This window comes from Condylura cristata, unplaced genomic scaffold (genome assembly GCF_000260355.1).
Source record: "Condylura cristata isolate star-nosed mole 26May11 unplaced genomic scaffold, ConCri1.0 scaffold00010, whole genome shotgun sequence".
Taxonomy (NCBI): domain Eukaryota; kingdom Metazoa; phylum Chordata; class Mammalia; order Eulipotyphla; family Talpidae; genus Condylura; species Condylura cristata.
This window is the reverse complement of record NW_004567111.1, coordinates 35,881,395-35,903,980: the sequence shown is the minus strand read 5'-3', so window position 1 is coordinate 35,903,980 and position 22,586 is coordinate 35,881,395. Positions and strand designations below refer to the sequence as shown.

The 22,586-nt window shown below is 39.1% G+C and overlaps 1 protein-coding gene across 1 annotated transcript in view; it reads right to left on the bottom strand.

Annotated features, from left to right (window-relative positions):
- Nucleotides 1-3,419, bottom strand: part of DNAJC15 (DnaJ (Hsp40) homolog, subfamily C, member 15) — a 44,727-nt gene extending 41,308 nt beyond the window's left edge. The window contains exon 1 of the mRNA XM_012723144.1: nt 3,265-3,419. Within this exon, the coding sequence (XP_012578598.1) occupies nt 3,265-3,369 (105 nt within the window). The 5' untranslated portion in view covers nt 3,370-3,419. The remainder of the gene's footprint in view (nt 1-3,264) is intronic.
- Nucleotides 3,420-22,586: the final 19,167 nt, after the last annotated feature.

Below are 22,586 nucleotides of genomic sequence, written 5' to 3'. Positions count from 1 at the left end.
ATCTGCCTGTTCTGCTCCCCACTCTGTCTCTGGTGAAGCCTCTCGCCGCCCCTGAGCCTCTGGTCTGTACCCCAGTTCTGTATGCACAAATAAATAAATGTTTAAAAAAAAAATAGTACGAACATGTTTTAACTTGTTGGCAAACATTTTCACAGTATGGCCCACATCTAGCTCATTTACTCTTTTCCTAAAACCCTCAGTCAATTTCCCATCACTTTCAGTACTTAAAAGTTCCTCAAATTATCAAAGTGTTTACCTGTTACCTCTGCACTAGTCATGGCTGAATTAATATTGTTTTCCCAACAAAAGAAAATAGAACTTAAAGGACACTTTGAAAAAGTATAACCTTTTGTTTATAACAATTTAGGATAGAAAATATTTGGTGGGTGGGGGACTACTGATCCTCGAAAAGTGGTATTAAAATCCATGAGACAATCAAGCATGATAAAGAATTAACTGCCCCCCCTCAAGATCTTAGAAGATGCCACTGGATATTAAGGTAAAAAGTTGGTTCATCTTAATCTAGAACTTTAATTACATAACATTTCATGTTTTAGTGTAGAGTGAATTTGTTAGAACTGTAACTATGATGTAAATCAGAGATTCTGCTGTTCAGAATTTTGCCCAAAAATGCTCACAATTTGAGAAAAATCAATTTGTTGGTGACAATGGCCTTCATGGTATTTGAATGGTCAGTATAATACATCTGAAATCAATCTGCTACTATATTCACTGTGGTTGTCTATATTAGTGCAATAAGTCAGCAATCAATTACTTCATACGTCTTCTAATGTAGGCAAGAGCCTAAGCAGTATATATTTAATAGTATGCTATTCTCTAAGAAAATGTTTATTTTATTCCTCTATTCAATGAAAGCATTCCACTGGGATTTTTAAAAATTATGTCAATGGGTGGATTTAACTACCTATAACTCTCATTTCAGGATATTACTGACTTAACAAACTATTTGTTACCAGAGGTCAGTGGCCTGAAGAGTGTGGGACTAGCTTACACTTAATACCTCATGTACCTGTGCTAATAAACAATTTAACCTGTATTCTATACATTTGCTCTTCCAAACAAAAATATCTATAGAAGTAAATAAAAATAACCAATAATTACTTTTATTTCAAAAAAAAAAAGTTCCCAAATGCTTGGCAAGTGAGTCCAGTACTGAGATTTTTGTGACTTCCATAAACAGACTCCTTCCTAACCTAGTATCTTATCATGCCCATATTCCATTCAGAAAACCTTTCAAAGTAGTCAGCAAGTCAGTGGGAAAAGAGCAGGATTTAGAATCATAGTCTGCCACTTACTTTGGAGAATGTGCCTGGACATTACTTAGCACTTTCTGAGTTTTTCCATTTCTTAAATGAAAATTCAAAAAGACCTTCCTCACAAAATTGTGGGAGCCAAAGTTTGTATGAATTGAAGTGCGCTACAGACCTTTTTGTTTTGCTCGCTTAGGAATCCCAAGGCCCTTCAATGGCACCTGGCACATAGCAGTTCTCAAGAAATGTCTGTAGAACGAAAACACTGGCTTTTTGAACCCTACCCAGCTGTTTGTTCCAGAAGTGTATCAGATAGGGTGCCCGCAAACTGCATGCTCCCTGGAAGTAAATATCTAGTTTCTGCTCTCAAGAAACTAAGAAAAACACTGGAGAATGACAGGTCAACATAAAATGTCACTAGGCAGTATATGACTAGTAAAACAATGATATGGACAATAAATGTTGTTATCTAAAAGCATGATATATTACTATAAGCTGAAGTAGCATGGAATGTGGAGTGATAAAGGGCTCAATCTCACGTTTCCAGATTTTATCCACATAATCCATTTTTCTTATATATATATATAGCCAGAGAAAAACCATACAATAGCCCAAGCTGTCACTCTTCTACTTAAAACACATTAAAATGGTATCACCCAACTGTTTCACAATATCCCAACTCTTTCACCTAGATTACCAGAGGCTTGTTTTTTTTTTTTTTTTTTTTTTTTTTCTACTCCCCTTCTCCCCCTTCATCTGAGGACTGCACTGACCAGTAAGGCAGGCGCTGACAACATGCGTCTACTGAGCACTTGACATGTGGCTAGTCCACACTGAAGTGTCCTGTCAACATGAAATACCATGTTTCCAAGACTTAGTATAAAAGGTATAAAATAGCTCATTAACTTTTACATCAACTACATACTGAAACACTGTGGGTGTGCTGTGTTAAACAATATATTACTTACAGACAAAATTAAGGACACTTAACTTCTCTTCTTCTTTTTTTTTAATGTCACTACCTTAAAAATCATGTGGCTGGTAACCAAAAATAAATAAATAAATAAACACATGCCTTTTGCAGCAACTTGGATGGAGCTGGAAAAGATCATGCTTAATGAAATAAGCCAGAAAGAAATGGAAAAATACTGAATGGTTTCACTTATAGCAGAAATATAACGGAAGAGGCAAGAAAATAATAATAACGACGAACAATTATATATCAAGAGACATTTTATGGGTGTGGAGTGGGGAATGAGATCAAAAACAGTGGAGGGAGGGAAATGCACTGGACTTTGGTGATGGTGCATGAGTGATTTGGTGATGGGAAGCCCAAGGGGGTTACAACTGAGATGGAAAAATGCACAAAATGATGAAAAGAAATAAATTACTGAAAAGGGGGGGGTTTTTTAAAAGGTTTCAAACTTAAAAAAAAAAAAAAAAAAAAAAATCATGTGGCTGGCGTTTTCTGTTGGATACTTTCTTCCCGGTTCAACAAATCAGTCTAAATAAATTACTTGCTGTTTCCAAAGGGCCCAGTTTGTCACCCAGCCTGTACTACTGGTGCCTCAAACATTTTGCCCTCCCCTTTTGATTAACCGCTGCTCATCCTTCAGACCGAAGTTTTTAACCATCGCTTTCGCTTAAAGGCGTCCCCTGCGCTCACCCCCAACTCCCGCCAAGACCGGAGTGGGGTCTGCTCCTATCAGGCAGAACATACAGTTTATCCGACGGTTTCTGCAATCGCCCGTTTTCTGATCTGTCTCTGACAAGACTGGAAGCCCCCTGAGGAACAGACTTTCCGAACACGCCTGGTCATAAACGCCTGGCCAGGGACGACGTTCCGCGGAACGAGTGAACCGTGGGAGAAAGATGGTGAATGACCGCCAAGGGTGCCCAGGTACAGAGGCGCGAAGCAGGGACTAACAGGGCATTCCGGGAGGTCGAGGCAGTTAGGAGCCCACGAGATGAGGAAGCGGCCGGCAGGACTCACCAGACCATGGTCAATGTCTGCGTCAGGTCTTTTGGTCGAGGGCGGCGAGTATTCAGCGTAGCGCAGCCCGTCGGTGGTGGGAGCGACGCCACCACGGGCCGCCATGGCAAAGCGGCCCAGGAAGACGCGGAGCTCCGCGGCGTCGCCTACGAGTCGGCCGCTGGGACAAACTAGAGAGGGCGGGTTCATTCGCGGACTTCGGCGTAGGCTTCCAAATTGCTGGCCCAGGAAGGCGGGGCTCCAGGTGATCGTGTTCTCTTTGGGGCTGAGATCTACTTAGGCGTTAAAGTCACGGGTGGGTCAGAATTCAAGCCAAGGCCCCGGAGTGGCGGAGGGGTTTTTGTACGTTTCATATTCGAAGACCCATGGCCAACAGTGGGTCTCCTGGGTCACTGGGTCATGGGACAAAAACCTGTGGTGGTTCAAGGGCTAAATTACCTGGGGACACCTGCTTCACATCTACAACTCATAGTGGGTTTTAATGCCACAATTCTTCTACTAGCAGAAGAGAGAATTTGCTTACTTCCCCCTCTCAAACAAATGGCTCTGCATATTTCAGATGAAATTACAAAGAAGCTTCTAAATTAGTAAATAAATCTGACTCCCCATAAATGGTGTTCTGTTGGTTTGGGTATGGAAAGACACATTTTAACAATTTTTAAACCTTGCCCTTTTGGGAACAGAACCAACAAATGAAGCCAACTTGGCAGCTGTATTTCCCCTTTATACTCTTTGCAAAAGCAGCATGTAAGAAGAAGGCTCTTTTTTCCTTTGCTATATCAAAATTTTGAAGGTCTGTTGACATTATTTTAAAATGCCTTAAGTAGTTAGGTTCTGAAGGAAGCTACAATTTAATAGGGAAGCTGTCATTGAGGCAGAACGATAATAATAATGCCAGAACACGAGCACATGCCTTTAACAGCAGTGTTGAGAAAAGTGGACAAGGAGTACTTACATTCTTTTTTTGTTTTTTTTCTCCAAAATATGTCTTCTAGTATTTCCATAAATCTATTCAAGTCTTGCCCATTTATGGAAGGAAAGTAACATTTATCCATTTATCAGGGAAGCTTAAGATTATTATTTTTTTTTTTTTTAAAGAAAGTATATAGAAGCAGCTTAGAGGAACAGAGTTCAAGAAAAGGGTTTGAGAAAAAAGAACCCACAGGGCCAAGGAAGTGGATAGCAAGGAGGAGGAAAGGTGGGTTCGGCAGGTTTGGGTCTCAGTTCAAACCCCAATCTATTAAGATTAGTTCCCCGATTGCTTGTATACTTGACCCCCAAGTATACTATTGCCACAGGCATCTACTCCTACTTCAATAGCCAGTTTAAAAATCTTCTATAAAAACTAATCATTTTTCAGCATTTTGTTCTTTGCTAAAGTCCCTTCAGCAGCAAAGAAAGAATGCAAATGAGCAATTTAGTTTCTCCCTGACTTATCTAAACACACTTCTCTGGCTTCCTTGAGAATAAAGAAAGTGTTTTTTTGTGAAATCCAAAAGGAAAGCCACATTAAATTTTCATCAGCCTATTTTTATCAGTTATGACGCCTCATAATACTGATTATATTATGTTCAATAGACTTTGTAAAAGAAAAGCAGACACTGGTAATACATCTGAGAAACATCTCAGTAAAAAATTAAATTTTAAATATTTGTTGTTTAAAAAGATTCTTGCCAAAAACAATCAACCTACATATGCCCCAATTTTCTCACCAGTAAAGTAGGGGGTAATAATAGCACCTCCTTTTTGAGGATGACATGACTTGACTTCTGCAAAGTTCTCACAGCAGTGCTTGATATTGCTTGATAATGTGGAATAAATCTGCCACTTCCAATAGATATGTCTCTTTGGCATAATTTTTATTTCATAGGAAGGACGGTGAAGGCCAGATAGAGGTCACTGTTTTGAGAGATATTTACATATATATAAATAAAAATCTCCCTTTGTAAAGACAGACCCCTCACTTATAGGAAGAGATAATCACTTTATATCTTAGGAACTGGAAAAGGCTGAATTTAAATCTGCATAAATGGCAAGCCCTACCTTGCTGTGCCTTCAGGGTCCTTTATCTCTACCTGAAGATATTATAAGGTGGTAACTGGGTGCAACCCAGTGAGGTGGGACCCACATGGGTGACTTATTCAGTCTATTGGGTTTCTTCTATGTACAAAGGAGGTATACATGTCATTACCAAATGTTTTTCATTTTGTCACTTGTCACTCTGTTTGATGATGATTATTTGCAAGACTAGATACATCCAGAAAACTATGAGAAGACTTTCCCTGTATCCTTATAATATCAAGTAAGTTATATATAAGTATTCATTACTATTTTCTTTATATTATCACTTTCTCCTATTTGTTGGATTTGATCCCCAAATGGTTGTTTTCTCTTTGATAAAATTTAATTAGATGTTACATATTGATAAACTGAAAGTGTATTGTGCGGTGTAGAGTTGTTCTTATGAAAATGAAATTAAATGCTTTGTAAAGATTAGATAAAAGCAAGTTACCAAAATAGCTGTTAAATGGTGGGTATGGGAGGAGAACCATAAAAATTGAGTGTGCTTGTACACTGTTTACTTTTACACTCAGTTTGTTTTTAAAGTGTCTTTTTTACACTTCATATAAAATAAACTCCAAATAGGAATCAAAGACGATATAGATTATCAATGTGGAATAAAGCTGAAGCAGTACTCAATCAGAGGAGCCACAGCCAAATAAATGGCTTTGGTTTTGCAAATATATGGAGTTCATGAGAAGATAAAGTGTGTGTCTTTATGGTATTTCATTGGGGGAGAAAGTGGGTGTGTTCAATGCATCTGAATTAATTTAGAGATCTAGGTTTATTAAACAATTTATGAATCAAGTATCCTGTACTTAACTCTACAAGGAGTTAATATTCTTTATAATGGGAAAAAGGGAGGAACAGGGTCGTTAGTAAAATAAATAAAGGTAACTTTAAGGAAATACATGTACCCTCAGGTTTGGCTGGTGTATATTTCTTCACTAATACTGATGGAGAAATTCCAGACTGATTAAAAAATGACATTTTTGGGTGAGGTTGAAATTGCTAGTGTATTAGGTATTGAGTTTTGGTGGGAACAGCATGAACTGATTACATCTTGGCCCTGTTGTATCTTATGTTTAACAAGCATGTTGACTTAGAAAAATGTGGGTAAGCACTAACTGAGTTTATTAAACAGTTAATAATGAGGATTCAAATCTAGGAAGAAATTCAACAGATATTCCTTTTTTAGAACTGTTCCAACAAACAAATATTTGAATTTAGTTTATACAGGTACAAAAAGTAAGTCATTTTGCTCTTTTGCTTAGTGGTAAATTTTAACTGATATTTTTTAAAGAATTGTTTAAAGGTGACATCATTATAAGAACCCTAAATTTAGTTGTTTTCTTTTGTTTTCAATTAATCCAGCAGCTACAATCTTTCTCTGATCAAAAGAGAGGGCTCCACTATATAAAAAAATTCAGAGGGCACCAGAAAAAGACCAAGGAAAGAGTTAGGGCTGATTATGGAAAGGTGAACACAGATTTGCTGAGTTAATAAGAAGAAATAGAATTTGTTACCAAACTCAAGCCATTTGTTGCAGTCAATTGACTAGACCAGGTCAGAGATTCATGGTAAAAAACAGTTGTTCTTTGAATCATGTAATTCCAGAAGATATGGAGATCGTGCTCAATGCACCATGTCCTCTTTCAAAGAGAATTAAGAGCTTTATTCTGTTGTTGGTTTTTGGACAAAACAGGGACAGGATGGGATGTCTAGAATCTTGGTTTCACTGGCCCAATGTAATTTGGTACAAGGAAAACCAGGGGGAAAGTGGATGACCATTTGTAAGTCCTTAAAAATATAGAACAAGACCCCAAACCAGATTTACATCTGCCTTGTTAGAAGATGCATAAACTGAGTAGAGACCATGGTGCAAATAGGAATAAAAAATAGAAAGTAGCCTGCAGGTCCATTGTCACTCTGAATGGAGTTGGGTGAGCCATAGAAAGGAAGTATTTCTTTCAGTAATAATTTAGCAATCTCCAGAGCTCCTTCTGTCTTGTAGGAAATGGTCATTCCATGAATGTATCCACAAAAGCCAAAAGATATTTATTATTGCCAGTGGTTTTGGGCATTTGGATAAAACCTACCTGTCTTCAGAAGGGGACATGCCCCAATATTGAATCCCAGAATCTTTATGACAGTCGATCTTGGGCTTTTTCTTGGCACATAAATAGCAGATTTGATTGATAGGGTGAGTCCTTCTGTGTAAATTGGGGCTTTTTAAAAATGGGCCTGTGCATCTCTCCATAGTGGGGTTCTCTATAGAGCTATTTCATCATTTGGTACAACAGGGCTTCTGGAAAGCATATAATTCAGCTCAACCAATGAGAGGGTGCCACCACCCAACAAATGAAAAGCACTATGCTTCCAGCTCCCCATTTGCTCCAGGTGACTGTCCTGTTTTCTTCCTTAATTTAAAAAATGTCTTACATCATTGTTCCTTTGAAATCCCCATAATTGGTACTCCTTAAGAAATTATTTTTTAAGATTTTGTTTTATTTATGCTACCCAGAACTGAGTGCAAGACAGAGATGTGGGCAGTGAGAGGATTCACCAAAGTCAGAGTGGGGAGAAGAATAGAAGGATCTACTGAAATACACTGCTGTGGGGAGCAGCAGGCGAGACCAGAGAGCTCTGCTGTGCCATGTGGGTCACCTCCCTGGCGAGGGACAGAACTCATGCTGCGGTGGCTGCGGAGAACTTCTTAGTGCTCTTCTTGACCCCTTGTGCCACCAGGGAGGGCCTTTGACTCTCCTTAAATAGCTTCTCTCTACTGCTTCTTCCTTTTGTTCTGGGGTAAGTGAGAGTGTGAGACATGTTCCAAATTACATTTCATTGTTTCCAAATAAACCCCTTTTGCTAGCAAAATAATCGGCTGTTTTTTTTTTTTTTTTGAGGTCGCCATGAAAAATACCAGATACCTACATGTAAATCAAGTAAGACAAGGATACAAGGTATCTGTTGAATTTGGTAAATACATAGTAATTGGTGACTTGGGCCAGGGGAGATTTTTTCATACTAGTGAGATGGTTACCACCCCACTTTCTACAAGATCTTGAAGATATTCTTTTAAAAAAGTGTGAAGAGAATGACTGATAATTCTCTCTCCTACTTATGTAGGTATCAGACATTTTTACATAACATGAAAGGAAAATCAGAAGGTTTTAAAATGACTGTTTCTCATTGGTTGCTTGAATATTTGCTAACATATTAATCTCTTAGAACTTGGAGTAGGAAGTCAGTGAAAAGCTCTACCTTCTCCCCTTAATGGTATTTACTTCACTGCCCACAGTGGAAATACAGCTGAGGTATGGTTCTAGGGCTTCATCTCTTACAAGATTTTTAAAACAAAGAAATGAGCAGAAAGGAAGTCACTTGGGTACACACACAAACAGGTTTTTGCTTTTTAACGTCAACATGCGTTTTCAGTTGACTGACTGCCAATAACTTGGCAAGCTGCATTTGGCCTAGGGCAAAGGCAGTCAAATAAGTGCAGTTGGTGGGAGTGTCCACTGCATAATTGTGGGAAGCGGGCACCTGCATCACAGGGATTTGTCTACTGGTCACCCAGTGCAGTATCTGCTGCTCAGGTGCCAGCTAGAGATCATCCGTGAAAGAAGAGCTGGAACTGGAGCACATATGCTATTTCCTGGAGCCAATTTACATTTTTGTGCTTTTATCTGTCTGAGCCAAAACAGCATAAACAATGCCAAATCTGGTTTTCTGATTATTTTCAGGCTGATTGAATCTGGCACATGACATGGTTTTATCTAATTAACCCACATGTGGTACAAAACAAAACAAATTTGAAATGGAAAGCTCCTTCGGCCTTTATTGAAAGACTGAGGTGAACATAGAATTATTTTGTCCTTGTCTCCCAGCCAGACTTATAGTTTAGAGAAGAGGTCTTTTGTTGATGTTGTTGTTTTTTTTTTTTTAAAGATTTATTTATTTATTCATATGGAACTGGGGTACAGGCCAGAGATGTAGAGGGTGAGAGGATTCACCAGAGACAGAGAGAGGAGCAGAACAGGGAGATCGATGAAGCACACTGCTGAGGGGAGCAGCGGGCGGGTCAGGAGAGGTCTGCCTCGCCATGTGGTCACCTCCAGGGCAAGCGGCAGGCGGGAATCGAACTCATGCGGAAGTGGCTTTAACTTCTCAGTGCTGTGCTCTAACCCGCTGCGCCACCAGGGAGAGCCCTGTTGATGTTGTTTTAACTTAATAGTGGAATAAGTTCTAGGAATTACCTGCCTGTTATAATTAAAATAATTTCTGTTTTGCATTTTTCCCAAATCTAGCCCTCCCCTTTTCATGCTATCCCAAAAGAGGACATGGGTATGGACAATATGTTCCATGTTGTGTTACTATTGGAAATATATTTGATCTTTGACTCTAGTTTCTGACACAAAAGTCCTAAAACCCTTAGAATTTCCCCAGAGATAAGTCTTCATAGTGTACATCCAGAACCCCTTTACAACATACCTGAGTTTTTGTTAATGAGGTGACAGAGTGAGTCACTTTGATAGCCTTCATGGTTCTGATCAGCCCAGTCTACCAACTTCTGAAAAGAGGGGCTACAGCTTTATATTTTTTGAAGATTTATTTATTTATTCATACAAGAACTGGGGCACAGGCCAGAAGTGCAAGGGCCGTGAAGGATTCACCAGAGACAGAGTGGGGAGCAGAATAGGCAGATTGATGAAGTACACTGCTGAGGGGAGAGGGGGTGAGACAGGAGAGGTCTGCTGAGCCATGGGTGTCACCTCCTTTGCCAGAAATCAAACCCTTGCTGCATTCATTGGGGCAGACGTCTTCATAGTGCCACACTTTAACCTTTTGTACCACCATGGAGGGCCTGTCTGCAGCTTTAGCTCTACAGAAATTCTTGAGCAAGGAGATTTGATGAATCTCCAGGTGGATCTCATCCACCTGCTGAGAAGATGTTGTACCCTTTTTCCCAGAGACAGAAGTTCTAGTGTTAAGGACTCTTCCCGACCTTGCACTACTTTCTTTTTTAACTGGCTGTTCTTTTGAATTCTTTCTAATATTCTTTCCATTAAACTAGTAAGCATAAGCAAATGTTCTGTGAGTTGCTCTAGCAAATTAATCTAACTTGAGGTAGGGGTGGTTAGAATTCTCAAAATGTAGGAAACAACTTAGAACTGAGGTTGAGATTTGAAGGCGAGGGGCTGCAACTTGTGGGACTGAGACCTTAACTTTGCTGGAACCCGATGATCAAAGTCCTGCCTGAGGCAAATAGAGGGACTCTGACCAAAGCTTTTGAGACTGAGAAAGAAACTTTCATACATACCATTTCAGATATGAAGGTAGGAGCTGGCGCAGAGCTGCCTCCCTGACCATTCAGCGCCTTGGGGATTTAAAGGGTGATTGGGAAGTGAGAACAGGACAGGACTGGCCAGGGCAAAGGGAGACTGTTCCATTGTAATACCTCTCCTCAGCGTTCCATGCTCACTTTCTGGAGGGCTTAGAATGTGCTCTGAGGGGGATTTGTGGAGTTAAATGTCATCAGGTTACTCCTGATCACTTCTGGGTCCATGTGTGCTTCCTAGAACAGAGCTTCTTGAAAACCTAGTAGAATCTACTTTAATCAGTGTCTACTTGCCAAAGATTAGTTCTGCCCATCTTGCAAAAACAAGCAAGCAAAAGTTTATTAAAGAATAGGAGGGGGACTTGTAAGGGGTGGGGGTGGGGGTAGGGATGAGGAGAACAATGACTATGCTTTGACCTTGCCACAGGCTTGGGCTTTGTTTAACAATTTCTGACCAGTATTTCATTACTATCTCTGGATATTGAATTTACAGGACATCTAGGTGGTGTTGAAGAATTGTCAGATGTGGGAAAATGTCACTCACTGCACATATGGTGACCAGAAGTATCAGAATAAAGTGTTATGCATAAGTGGTAAAGGAGAAACACAAAGCAGTGCTTCCCACCCCCCCCCTTTAAACTGATAAGCACATGGATTGTTTATAAAAAAAAACAACTCACATCTGAATAAGAATCTATCACATTTTGAAGACAACTATTAGGCAAAGTAACAGCTTCCACACTCACTGCATCATGAAATGGTAATCTAAGGACAGGCATCACTTTCTCATCCCGCGTTCTCTCAGAACATCTGATCCAGCAGTGAAGACAGTGGAACTCAGTAAAATGCTGACTCGTGGTGATGACAGCATTACTATGTTAAGAATAGGACATGGTACTGTGAGATGACAAAAATTCAGTGAGTTAACTTAAAGATCTAATTGACTTTCTTATACAAGTCACAAATGGCCAGCATACCATTAAGCTTGTGCAAAGGACTGCAAGAAACTTTACAAAAAGTGAGTTTTTTGCCTTTTATAAGAAATTTTATTTACTTTTATTGATGTAACATTGACTTAAAACATTATATGCAATTTAGAGCTAGCCTACATATGTCTTCTTTTATTTGTTTATTTTTTGTTTTGTACTTCTTCTATCTGGATCTTCTGAAACAGCCCAGAAGCATTTTTCACTAGTACAAATGAATACAACTTTCACTCAAACATTGGTTTCAAATAACATTTCCTACTAACAAGAAACAAAGTTCCTTGGCAAAATGGATGATATTTCTGGGTCTGAAACATGGTAAGTACAAGATAAACCTTAAAGAAACCTTAAAGAACTTAAAGAAATGAAGCAGCTGGTTATTTTACCAGCAAAGTGAGTTTACTGCAGAATAGCAGAAGAATTGCAATGCAGGATAGGCAAGGTATGGTGAAATATAGGCATATCCAAAGCTACAAAGAGAAGATCGGCCGTATAGCTCTTAGGAGAAAATTGGAGAGGGATGGTTAAAGGCAAGTTCACTGGAGGAAAGTGAGAATTCAAGATTGTGACATCTTCCTTTTGGCTGGATTGTAAGAGGCAAGGTGAGGTATGTAAACACGGTACTTCTGGTTGAGTCTTAAATATCTGTGCTTGAGCTCCCCCTCTGGCCCTCCAGGCTCCGTCTTAAATAAGATTTCCTTTTGTTTATATGCACAGCCTGGAGCATCTTGTGTACCAAAGTAAAGGAGAGCTCAGAGTGCTGGGGACATAGCAAAAGAATACAGGAAAACTTTTGGTGAAATGGAAGTCTATCACTAAGGGGCTTTTGCTGACCAAATGTGACAATCAAAATAACAATATTTGTTATAAAGTATAACCCATTGAATAAAATAAATATCCACAAGTCCTTATTTGTATAAATGTCTAATTAAGAGGATGGGGAAAGCTCTTCCTTCAAGCAGAATATTTTTTAATCAATATCAGAGAAGTGGTAGAACTAGAACTGATTATTTTGCAATAGTGAATTATTCAGGCAAAAAACATCAAGTCCAGAGTGTAAAAGTTTGATGAGGACCAGCATATTTACATATTCTCAAAATATCTCCCCAAAGATTACTTATCAATAGCTTATGGCATCACCTTTGCAGATGCTGGCACAAACTGCCAGTATACTGTTCCAGATATGATACACTGAGGAAGAGAGCATTTCTGCAATAATGTACAACTTTACCTAAATATTGAGGAAAAATCTGGCAAATGTTTGCAAAGAACACTGCAATGTTTTTGGCTTGTATGCTTCAAAAATTATCAAGATCATCAGGAAAGAGGGAAAATTAGGTACAGTTCCTGTGTGAGAGCAGAATCAGGGCACTTAAACTGCCCTCAGTTGGATCCTGAATCATGAAGAAATAGGGAGAAAAGCAAGAAACTTGCTTTTGGCTTATTTTGTTATGAAAAATTTTTGAGAAAATTGGCAACTTTTGAATAGAATTTGTGACTTAGAATGTAATATATATTGATGCCAATTCTTAAAAGTAGAAGAGTCTATTTTTAGTAAATGTGAATTGAAGTATTTCACAATAATGGAGCTGTGTGTTTACAACTTATACTGAATGTTTAAGAAGATAAGTTGAAGACCCATCCCCATATCTGTGATAACTGGAAATTCAGCCTTGGCACATGTAGGTGACATGAGGTCATACTGCATCCCCATGGGCTCTGAATACAGTGGCCAGTGTCCTTATCAGGAGAGTGATATGGAGCTGCATGGACATGAGGGAAAAGGCCATGTGACAGCAGAAGCAAAGACTGACATGATGAGCTAGAAGCCCAGGAAGGCCAAGGATCTCCAAAATTACCAGAAGAAAGAAGTTAAATATGGGCCAGTCTCCCTCAGAACCCCTAGAAATAACCAGCTCTGCCAACACCCTAACTTCTCATTTCTGGCTTCTGGAACTATGAGAGAAGAAATTTCTGTTGTTTCAAGTCACCCAGGTTGTGGCACTTTGTCCTTCTAGTTCTATGAAACCTTCTAGCCCTATGCAAACCCTTTATTTGCTACTGAAGGAATGGAGGATGTAACACAGGCCTGAGCAAAACTAGCCCAGGCAAGCACCCCCCCTCCCCCTCCCAATGGAGGAGCAAAAACCAGACAAAGAAGATAAGGAAGTATGGGGGATGTGGGTAAGGGAAAAGCCACAAGACCAGATCCCAGCTTGCAAAATGCACACGCAAATGCTGACCCTTAAAACTACAGGCTGAAGGGGGACAATGTAAATTTAAATTGATTGGATAATGGGAATGGTGTGGCCCAGGCTGATTGGACCTGAGGCACCAGGAAACCTGTCATTGGGTGGTTGAACTGTGACCCAGGCTGTGACGTCTGTTAATCTTTGAATCCATTTGCTAAGCTGAATTTGCACGGGCTCTGAATTTGCTTGGGCTATGATGTATGTAACGGCCAATAAGGCCTATATATTCCCTGACATTCCTTTGGTCGGGGTCTTGCCCAAACCCTTGGTCCTGCGTGTCCGGCAGGGAATGGCTTGACCCTGGCTAGCCAGCCCAATAAACTCTACTTTGTGAATTACATTCTTGTGTGACCCTCTGTCTTTCGCGGTAGTCGAGTTCTCGGACCCTAACACTACTAACATCAGCATCTTATATCTACGACTTTTTGGGATGTAAATATTCTAAGAGTGATGGAAAGGGCTATACAGGAATGTATTGTTATGTCCATGTAAGACAAATGTGTCCTTTTTCTGTGTATATTTCTTTCATTCATACACCTGTGGGACCCTTGCATATGATGTAACTGTATTAGCTAAGATCTTAATTTCTGCAGTGATGGTATTGGTAGGTGGGGCTTTGGGAAGTGACTAAGTCATGAAGAGGAAGAGGAAATCATGAATAAATCTTTTATTTATCTATTTATTTAATTTTTAATTTTTTTTTGAAGATTTATTTATTTGTGCATACAGAACTGGGGTACAGGCCAGAGTCTCAGGGGCAGTAAGAGGCTTCACCAGAGACAGAGTGGGGAACAGAACAGGCAGATCGACGAAGTACACTGCTGAGGGGAGCAGCCGGCGGGTCAGGAGAGGTCTGCTACACCATGTGGTCACCTCCTGGGCAGGCGGGAATCAAACTCATGTGGAAGCTGCTTTAGATTCTCAGTGCTGTGCTATAACCCACTGCGCCACGAGGGAGGGCCTGAATAAATCTTTTTTAAAAGGTTTATTTCTATTAATAAATAATGCTGAGACTTTAACCCCTGTGCCACCAAGGATTCCCAGGGATTAAGTGTTTTTATAAAAGGAATTCCACAGAATGCTCTAGCTTTTTCTACTATGTGAGAATAGAACTGGAAGTGACCCAGAAGAGGGCCCAAACCCAATCATTCTGCATCCTGACCTGGGGCTTCCAGCCTCCAGAACTGTGAGCATACATTTCTGCTGTTTGTGAGTCATCCGCTCGGTAGTATTTTGTTAACAGCAGCTTGAATGAACTAAGAAAATATCTTTTTATCCTCATTTCTTTTCAGGATATTATCTCCTTTGAAATGAACAATATGATAGTAGAGAGAGCAATTGAGAGGAAGATGGTTCTAGTTAGAAGTTGTTTTTGAAACTAACACAGCACTGGTAAAAATGCCTAACACTGACACCAAATAGTAGCCCTTGAATGTGTAAGTAAATGTGTGCTGATTATCATGAAATAATTCTGAACTTCTTGCCCTACCTTTAAAGTTGAAAAACTTTAAATGATCTTCACAGGTAATGCAAAGATACATAAGAAGATAAATAGAAAATTGCTCTTTCACATCTATACCGTCCTGTAGAGAACTCTTACATTATCAGTAAAAATGTTACCATCTCATTAATTCATGCTCCAGTACCATGTACAGAGCCAAAATATCTATGATGCCATTGTTAATTTGTTAAATAATAACTATTAAGAACAATAATCCCCAATGTGAAATGATCACATTTGGTCGTGAAATGTGAATACCTATGGGAAAGACAGGATTTAGAGAGGAGGAAACCAAGGTTCCCAGAGGTTGAATAATTCACTCAAGATCACATAGCTTTTAAGAAGAAGAGACAATATGAATATCAATTCCTAAACTACTGGTGTCAGTTATTGTTTTAGAACACAGGCAAGCATTTTGGCCGGAATTAAGTATCTGGTTTGAAGCAGAGAATGTCATTGATGGCACTGTGAATTAATCCACCTATTGCTATTTATAACAAGGTACATTTGATAGACTCTTTATCTTCCTAGTGGGTTTAAAACTCAACTTTTGCATTCCATAACTCAGAAACATGTTTTACTTGTATTAAATACAGCCTAAAAGGGAAACGCAGCCTGATGATTCAAGGTCTTTTGCCTCAAAACAAAACAAAAACCTTTGCTGACAGACACAACTAGAAAATAGAAAACATGGTATTCTTTTTAAAGTTTCAGCTATTTTTGTGTGGTCAGATTCTATGTGAGTATGTGAAGTTTTGAAAAAGAGTCTGTTGGATTATTTTAAATCTAACATTGACACAACAGGACTTTTCCAACATTTTGCTTGTTCTTCTTATAGTGATGATAATTTACTGAGAACAAAAGGACTTAAGGCCCTCCCTGGTGGCGCAATGGGTTAGGAGGAAGTACTGCAAGCAATCTTCAGCCCTTTCAGCAGGAGTTTGATCCCTTCCAGGAGGTAATCCACATTCCACAGGGGGTGGCAGACCTCTCCTTACCTGCCCAATGCTCCCCTCAGCGGAGTACTTCCTGGACCTGCCTACTCTACTTCCCACTCAGTCTCTGGTGAATCCTCTCCCCGCCCTCCACCTCTGGCTTGCACCCCAGTTCTGGATGCATAAATAAAAAAAATCTTTAAAACAAAAAAAGAGGGGAACTTAGGCTGATGTGGGTTTGTTCTTTAAAATGCTTTCATTTTTCACACACTGTGCCACAAAGGTAGCGTCACGGATGTGATACCCCTGCATCACAGCCACAAGAACAGGCTCAAATGCACCAGGCGAATGTAACAAAAATGTTGTTGGAAGGAGTTCTGAAAACACTATTTAAATTATTTGAAATTTCTATCAACAAACAACTTTTATATCTTTACTCTTTCCATATTCTCCTCAACAGTGCCGGGTATTAAATTTAGTGCCATGGCTATGTTTTAGTACAGCCTATGTACATATTTCATTATCCTTCCCTCAAAGACCAGCTGATGATTTTTGTGCTATACTACCCAGGACCTATGTGCTGACTCTATCCTGTACTGCAAAAATGGCCAAATTATTGTTCTCCTTACAGCAGTATGGTCTTAGCCTAATGTTCTGAGAAATGACCTACAAACAGCAATCTATAATATACATTCAAGACTTTTCCTTCTACCTTGTCTATTATTCAGCCTTCTAAACTGTCATTCTGTTGCAGTTTAGTAACTCGTAATATCTTTTGGTGCGAAAAGCAAATAAGAACTGCTCCTAAGAGCTGCTATAATGATGACATTAGTGATAATGTTCCTCATCTACAGTGCTGATTCTCAATCTTGATTGTATAGTGGCGTCCCTGCTAGAATTTAAAAATCCCAGGGTCCAAGCTGCCCCCCAGACCAATCCAATCAGAATTCAGCAGTGGACTCAAGTTTCGCTGACTCTCCAGCTACTCAAGTGATTGTAGAGTATAAACAACTTTGAGAAGGACAGAACCAGCATATAACGAGCAGGTTTAGCAGCTGCTGGCCAGCAGTACTTCTTCCTGACTGTGCCCATGGCCCTGACTGGACTTGCAATTTGGAGGCTCAGATGTGTCTGTTCTGACACTTTTTTGAGTTTGGCCTCATGCTACTGGAACACTGGCCTGGCCCCACCCTGGGGTCCTCTTGCCTTCTCAGTAACTGACCAGTTTGTACCTGAAGTGGGTAGGGAAAGAATGTCAGTTTTCCTTTCGCACCTTTTCTTCTCTCTTCTCTCTCTCTTTTTAAATTATTATTTTTTTTTCGATAGGCATGTAGTTTCTAGTATGACAATCCACAGGTAATGTTCACTTGAACATTTGTATATAGGGACTTGGTGAGCACATGTTCAATGGAATGACTGGCTATGAAAATGTCACTCTTAGATTCTGTCAGTTTTTCAAAATAGTTATACTAATTTACAAAGTCCACAAGCAGAGCATAAACATTTTAGTTGCTTTACATCCTTACTTAGAACAGGTTTTCTCTTTAGTCTCCATTGAGGGTGTTGGGGTATCTCATAATTTTAATTTGCACTTCCAATATAACAAATGAAGTAGCGCTCTTTTTCATATATTTATTAGTTAATAACAATTAATAATAATAGTAATACTGATGATGATCACATTTACTGAGTGTATTATATTGGAAATGAGATTCTATACATTTTGTACTTACCTAATACGTACAGCATTACTCGGTAGTTTTTTGATTCATTCTCATGTAACAGTTGAAGAAGACCCAAGATGTTCATTGATTCACCCAAAGCTTCTCAGTTCTAAGTGTTGAGGCCAAGAACTAGACACAGGTCTATCTGGCAGCCTGAAGTTCCAAAGGCAAATACTTCAGAGATAACATAGAGATCATTCCCTTCTTTTGGACTGCATGTATCCTTTATCATAACCATCTTCAGGGGTTTCTTACTAGTAGCTAAAGAGGAGGAGTGGTGCAGTTGATGGGGAATCCCAACCGGAAATCACACTCCTAGAAGCATTTAAAGGCCATGGAAATTCCTAACACTACTCCTTCAAGTCCAGTCAATTAGAGGAATGCTTGGTTTATCCAATACAAATGGACTCTTTTCAGCTTCCCAAATATAGATGAAACAATGTGACATAACGTCTATGGAATGTTCAATGCAGCAATATCCCAGCTTCCTTAGGGAGTATACTCCTGAGCCTGGGCATTTATAAGCTGATAAGCAAAAGTACATAACCTCCCTGATGGTGCAAGGTGTTAAAACACAGCCACAGCAGCACAAATTTCATTCCATGCCCGGGAGGTGACCCACCTGCCGTAGCAGACAGCCTCTGTCTCATTCACTGCTCCCCTCACCAGTGTGTTTCAGTCAGTCTGCCTGTTCTGCTCTGCACTCTGCCTCTGGTGGATTCTCTCACCTCCTGCATCTCTGGCCTATACCTTACTTCTTGTACCCTACTTATGCATAAATAAATAAATCTTTAAAAAAATAATATATACTGCTTTGTTGTTAAGTTGAAAGGGATTTCAAGATAAAACTATACTAAGGGTATAGTTCTGTAGTGTTTTAGCAATAGGAAGCCAAGAACTGCTGGAACTGTAGTTAAGAATTCTTTAAGGACATATTTAAGTACTATTACAAAGAATATATAAAACTCTTGCATTGACAGCTCAAAAAATTAACTTCTGTTTATTTGATATCAAGGTGTAGTTTATGAACCACTCTCACATATATTAACTCCTTTGGCTCTCACAAACCTCTGAAAGTAGGCTGGACAGATGGTGATAATATGGTTTAAATTTCCATCTTTTAAATGAAGCAACCAAAGCTCAGAGTTTCAATGGTTTCCTGAGGTCACAGAACTCTTTATATGGGCTCTGCCAGGTCTCAAAATCAGGTCTCCTGCCCTTTCCCCTACATCACACATTCTCTTACTTACCTGAAGAGCATTACAGAAGACTGTTAATGCTCGCAAACAAGCTGGCTTAGAGTTAAAGTAACAGAACAATTGGAGAATTCCCTAAGAGGGGACAGTTTTAGAAAAGGCACAGTGGTTAGGTTAAAAAATGGGCAGCATGTTGGAGAGTTTCTGTTTGATTAATTTATCACAACTAAAGAAACTGTTCAGGGGGAACTCTCTACCGCACCACTAGCAGAGTCTTTAGAAGTTTCCCCAAAATTAAGGGAAATTCCTTTTATTCCTGCAGCTCAGAGAGGTCAGTGATAGTTACCCAGTGATAGAACCAGAGATGGACACCACCAGCTATTTCTTAGATTTGAATTTACAAAGAAATTCGGCTACTTTCTCAGGGATAGGAAGTCTCATTGAAAGCACATTTCTATATTCCTAACTCCCCCAAGTGACATACATAGTCACCAGAATAAATATACATCTTTCCACTCTCAATTTTGTGAATCTCACTACAAAGCTCACTCTTTTAACATTGTTAAAGAAAAGGAATTCTAATCCAAATTTGGCATGTTTGCTATTCATGAAATTTAACAAGTTGTAGAAAGCACTGTCATTGTATAGAACATTTGATCATGTAATTATAGGGATGAGTATTTGGAGTGTTAAGGTTTTTATTAATGCTGATTCTGATAGGTTTGAAACTTTGACATATGTTTTGGTTTTGGAATATAATACACAGCTACTCATGTGAAAAATCATAATAAATGAAAAGCATTTTGTGCTTTCCAATAGATATTTTGTCATGAACATCGTACAAAAGTAAAAAGTTAGACTCAAAATCTAAATTCAAGTTCTGGTTATGTCACAAATTTGTTATACTATGCTGCCAAATGACTGGACTTACTTAACTTTCTGTTTTCTTGTGTCTAAAATGAGCTGGCTAGATGACCTTTAACATGAAGTTATAATAATAAGGTCTACTGTTGCTCTAGACAGAGTATGTGGTATATGTATCTCATTCAATAAATATTTTTTACATGAACTTTCAGTGACATAATTGTAGCATTTGATTTTATGGTATAAAACTTGAAGAATTTCTAGAGAATATGTAATTATCACAATACAAATATGCACATACCCCACCCCTACACACTCACATACACACACATAAAATGAAAAGATACCTGGGCTCTCCTTGGTGGCAAAATGTGTTAAGGCACCGCATTCTGAAGTCACTACACCATGAGTTCAATCCCTCGTCAGGGTGATGACCCACATGGTGTGGCAGACATCTCCTGACCCACCAGCTGCTCCCCTCAGCAGTGTATTCCATTTCATCTGCCTGTTCTGCTCCCCACTCTCTCTGGTGAATCTTCTCACCCACCACACCGCTGGCCTGTACCCCAGTTCTGTAAGCATAAATAAATAAACCTTTAAAAAAAATGAGTAGATACCAAGTATTGGATTTTATGTAGCTCCTTCATTAAGGAATAAAAGTTTTAAAAATAACAGTTGGACTCAAGCGATTGGGTCAATCTAACTTTTAAGTATAGAATCAAATTTAAGGAAGCATGACTTTTTCGAATTTTCAAAAACTAAGGCTTAATTGAGACAATTGATAAGAGGAAGTTGAAAACCTATCTTCACACTAATGAAAAGGTAATGTAATGCAAGGAATTTTAAAATCAGCTACATACTTCCATTTGTTTCCTTAGAAGATAAAGACACACTTGAACATTTTAGCATTAGGCCAGATTGGTGGTTTCTTTTTTTTATTTAAACTTATCTATAATCTTAGCTTATTGGGTTAGCTAACATTGGTAACTGTGGTCCTAAATTACCATTTCCTTTGCACATCTTTTTGAACCCTCCTTTTCTTTCCACTCAGTTTTCCTTTTTTGCAACCAAAATGTCTTTTGCTCAGGTTAAGCTCATTTACCTAAAAAAAAATAAGTGATTATTTCCCAAAGGCAGCTATATTTGAAAAGAAAATTATTTCCTAAATGAACTTCTAATTGGTCAAATTTCAGGCAATTTAACAATCTCATTAGATTTCAGGTGTTCTCCATGGCCCTAAAAACATAGGTAATTGTCTAGTACAGTAGCTGTTCAAAGCTTTAAAGCTATAGAATGTTTGCCCCAAAAAACCAAGCAGCAGTCTAACGCTGAGAAGAGATGGAGCGAAAGCATTTTGTTTGAAGCAGAAATGGGGATCCAGAAACTTCCTCATTTACTGTTTCTCCACCAGCCATCACTTCAGAGGTATATGCCCCACAACAATACACTCTCATTTAAATGCACACATTTAACATGAAAAGAGTGGGTGATATGCAAATAGTAACACACTCTCAAGTATCCTAAAGTGACCTATAGATGTCCATTTGTAACAAGAAATCACATTTCTCCTTTTATTTTTAACACTTTGAGAAAATAGTAAAATGAGAAGTGAACAAAGTTAGAAATTTGATTTTGTCGATTCTACTTCTTTTTCATGTGTGAAACTTCATGTGAATGTGCTATAAAATAAATATGGTCAAGTAAGTATATTCCTAATGTCAGTTAATAGCTCCTTTAAGAAAACTGGTTTTCCCCTAATTTGGGTTTTCCCTTCCTCAAACTCTGAACTTAATCCAACCGACAAATCAATTGCTTTCACCTCTGAAATAAAAGTTCCAGTGGTATTTTCCAGTAGAAAAGATTTTGAAAAGATGCCCTTTTGAAAGACTACCCAGATCTACCTTTATGCTGAGCTCCAGACATGCATTTCTTACCTAACAGATACATCCACCCTGATGGTTCCCAAATCAAACTCATTCGCCTTCTCCCCCAAACCTGTCCTTCCTCCTGAATAAACTTCTGCCACTATTAATTGCAATGCTAACCTTTTGTAAAAAGACTTATTTATTTATACATATAAGAACTGGTTGCAGTCCAGAGATATAGAAGGTGAGAGGATTCACCAGAGACAGAGTGGGGAACAAAACAGGCAAATGTACTGAAATACACTGCTGAGGGGAACAGCGGGAGGTACAGGAGAGGTCTGCTGTGCCATGTGGGTCAGCTCCTTGGCAGGGGATGGAGCTCTTTCTGCAGTGGCTGTGGACAGCTTCACAGTGCTGCGCTTTAATCCCTTGTGCCTCCAGAGAGGACCCTGCTAAAACTTCTGCCACTGCTAATTCATAAGCCACCAAAACAGCAGCCATTAAATTACTGGGACTCCAAAGTAGGCATATAATGTGTATCATGCTTTCAACCTCAGCACTGTTGACATAAGGTGAGACTTTGTTGTGGGAGGC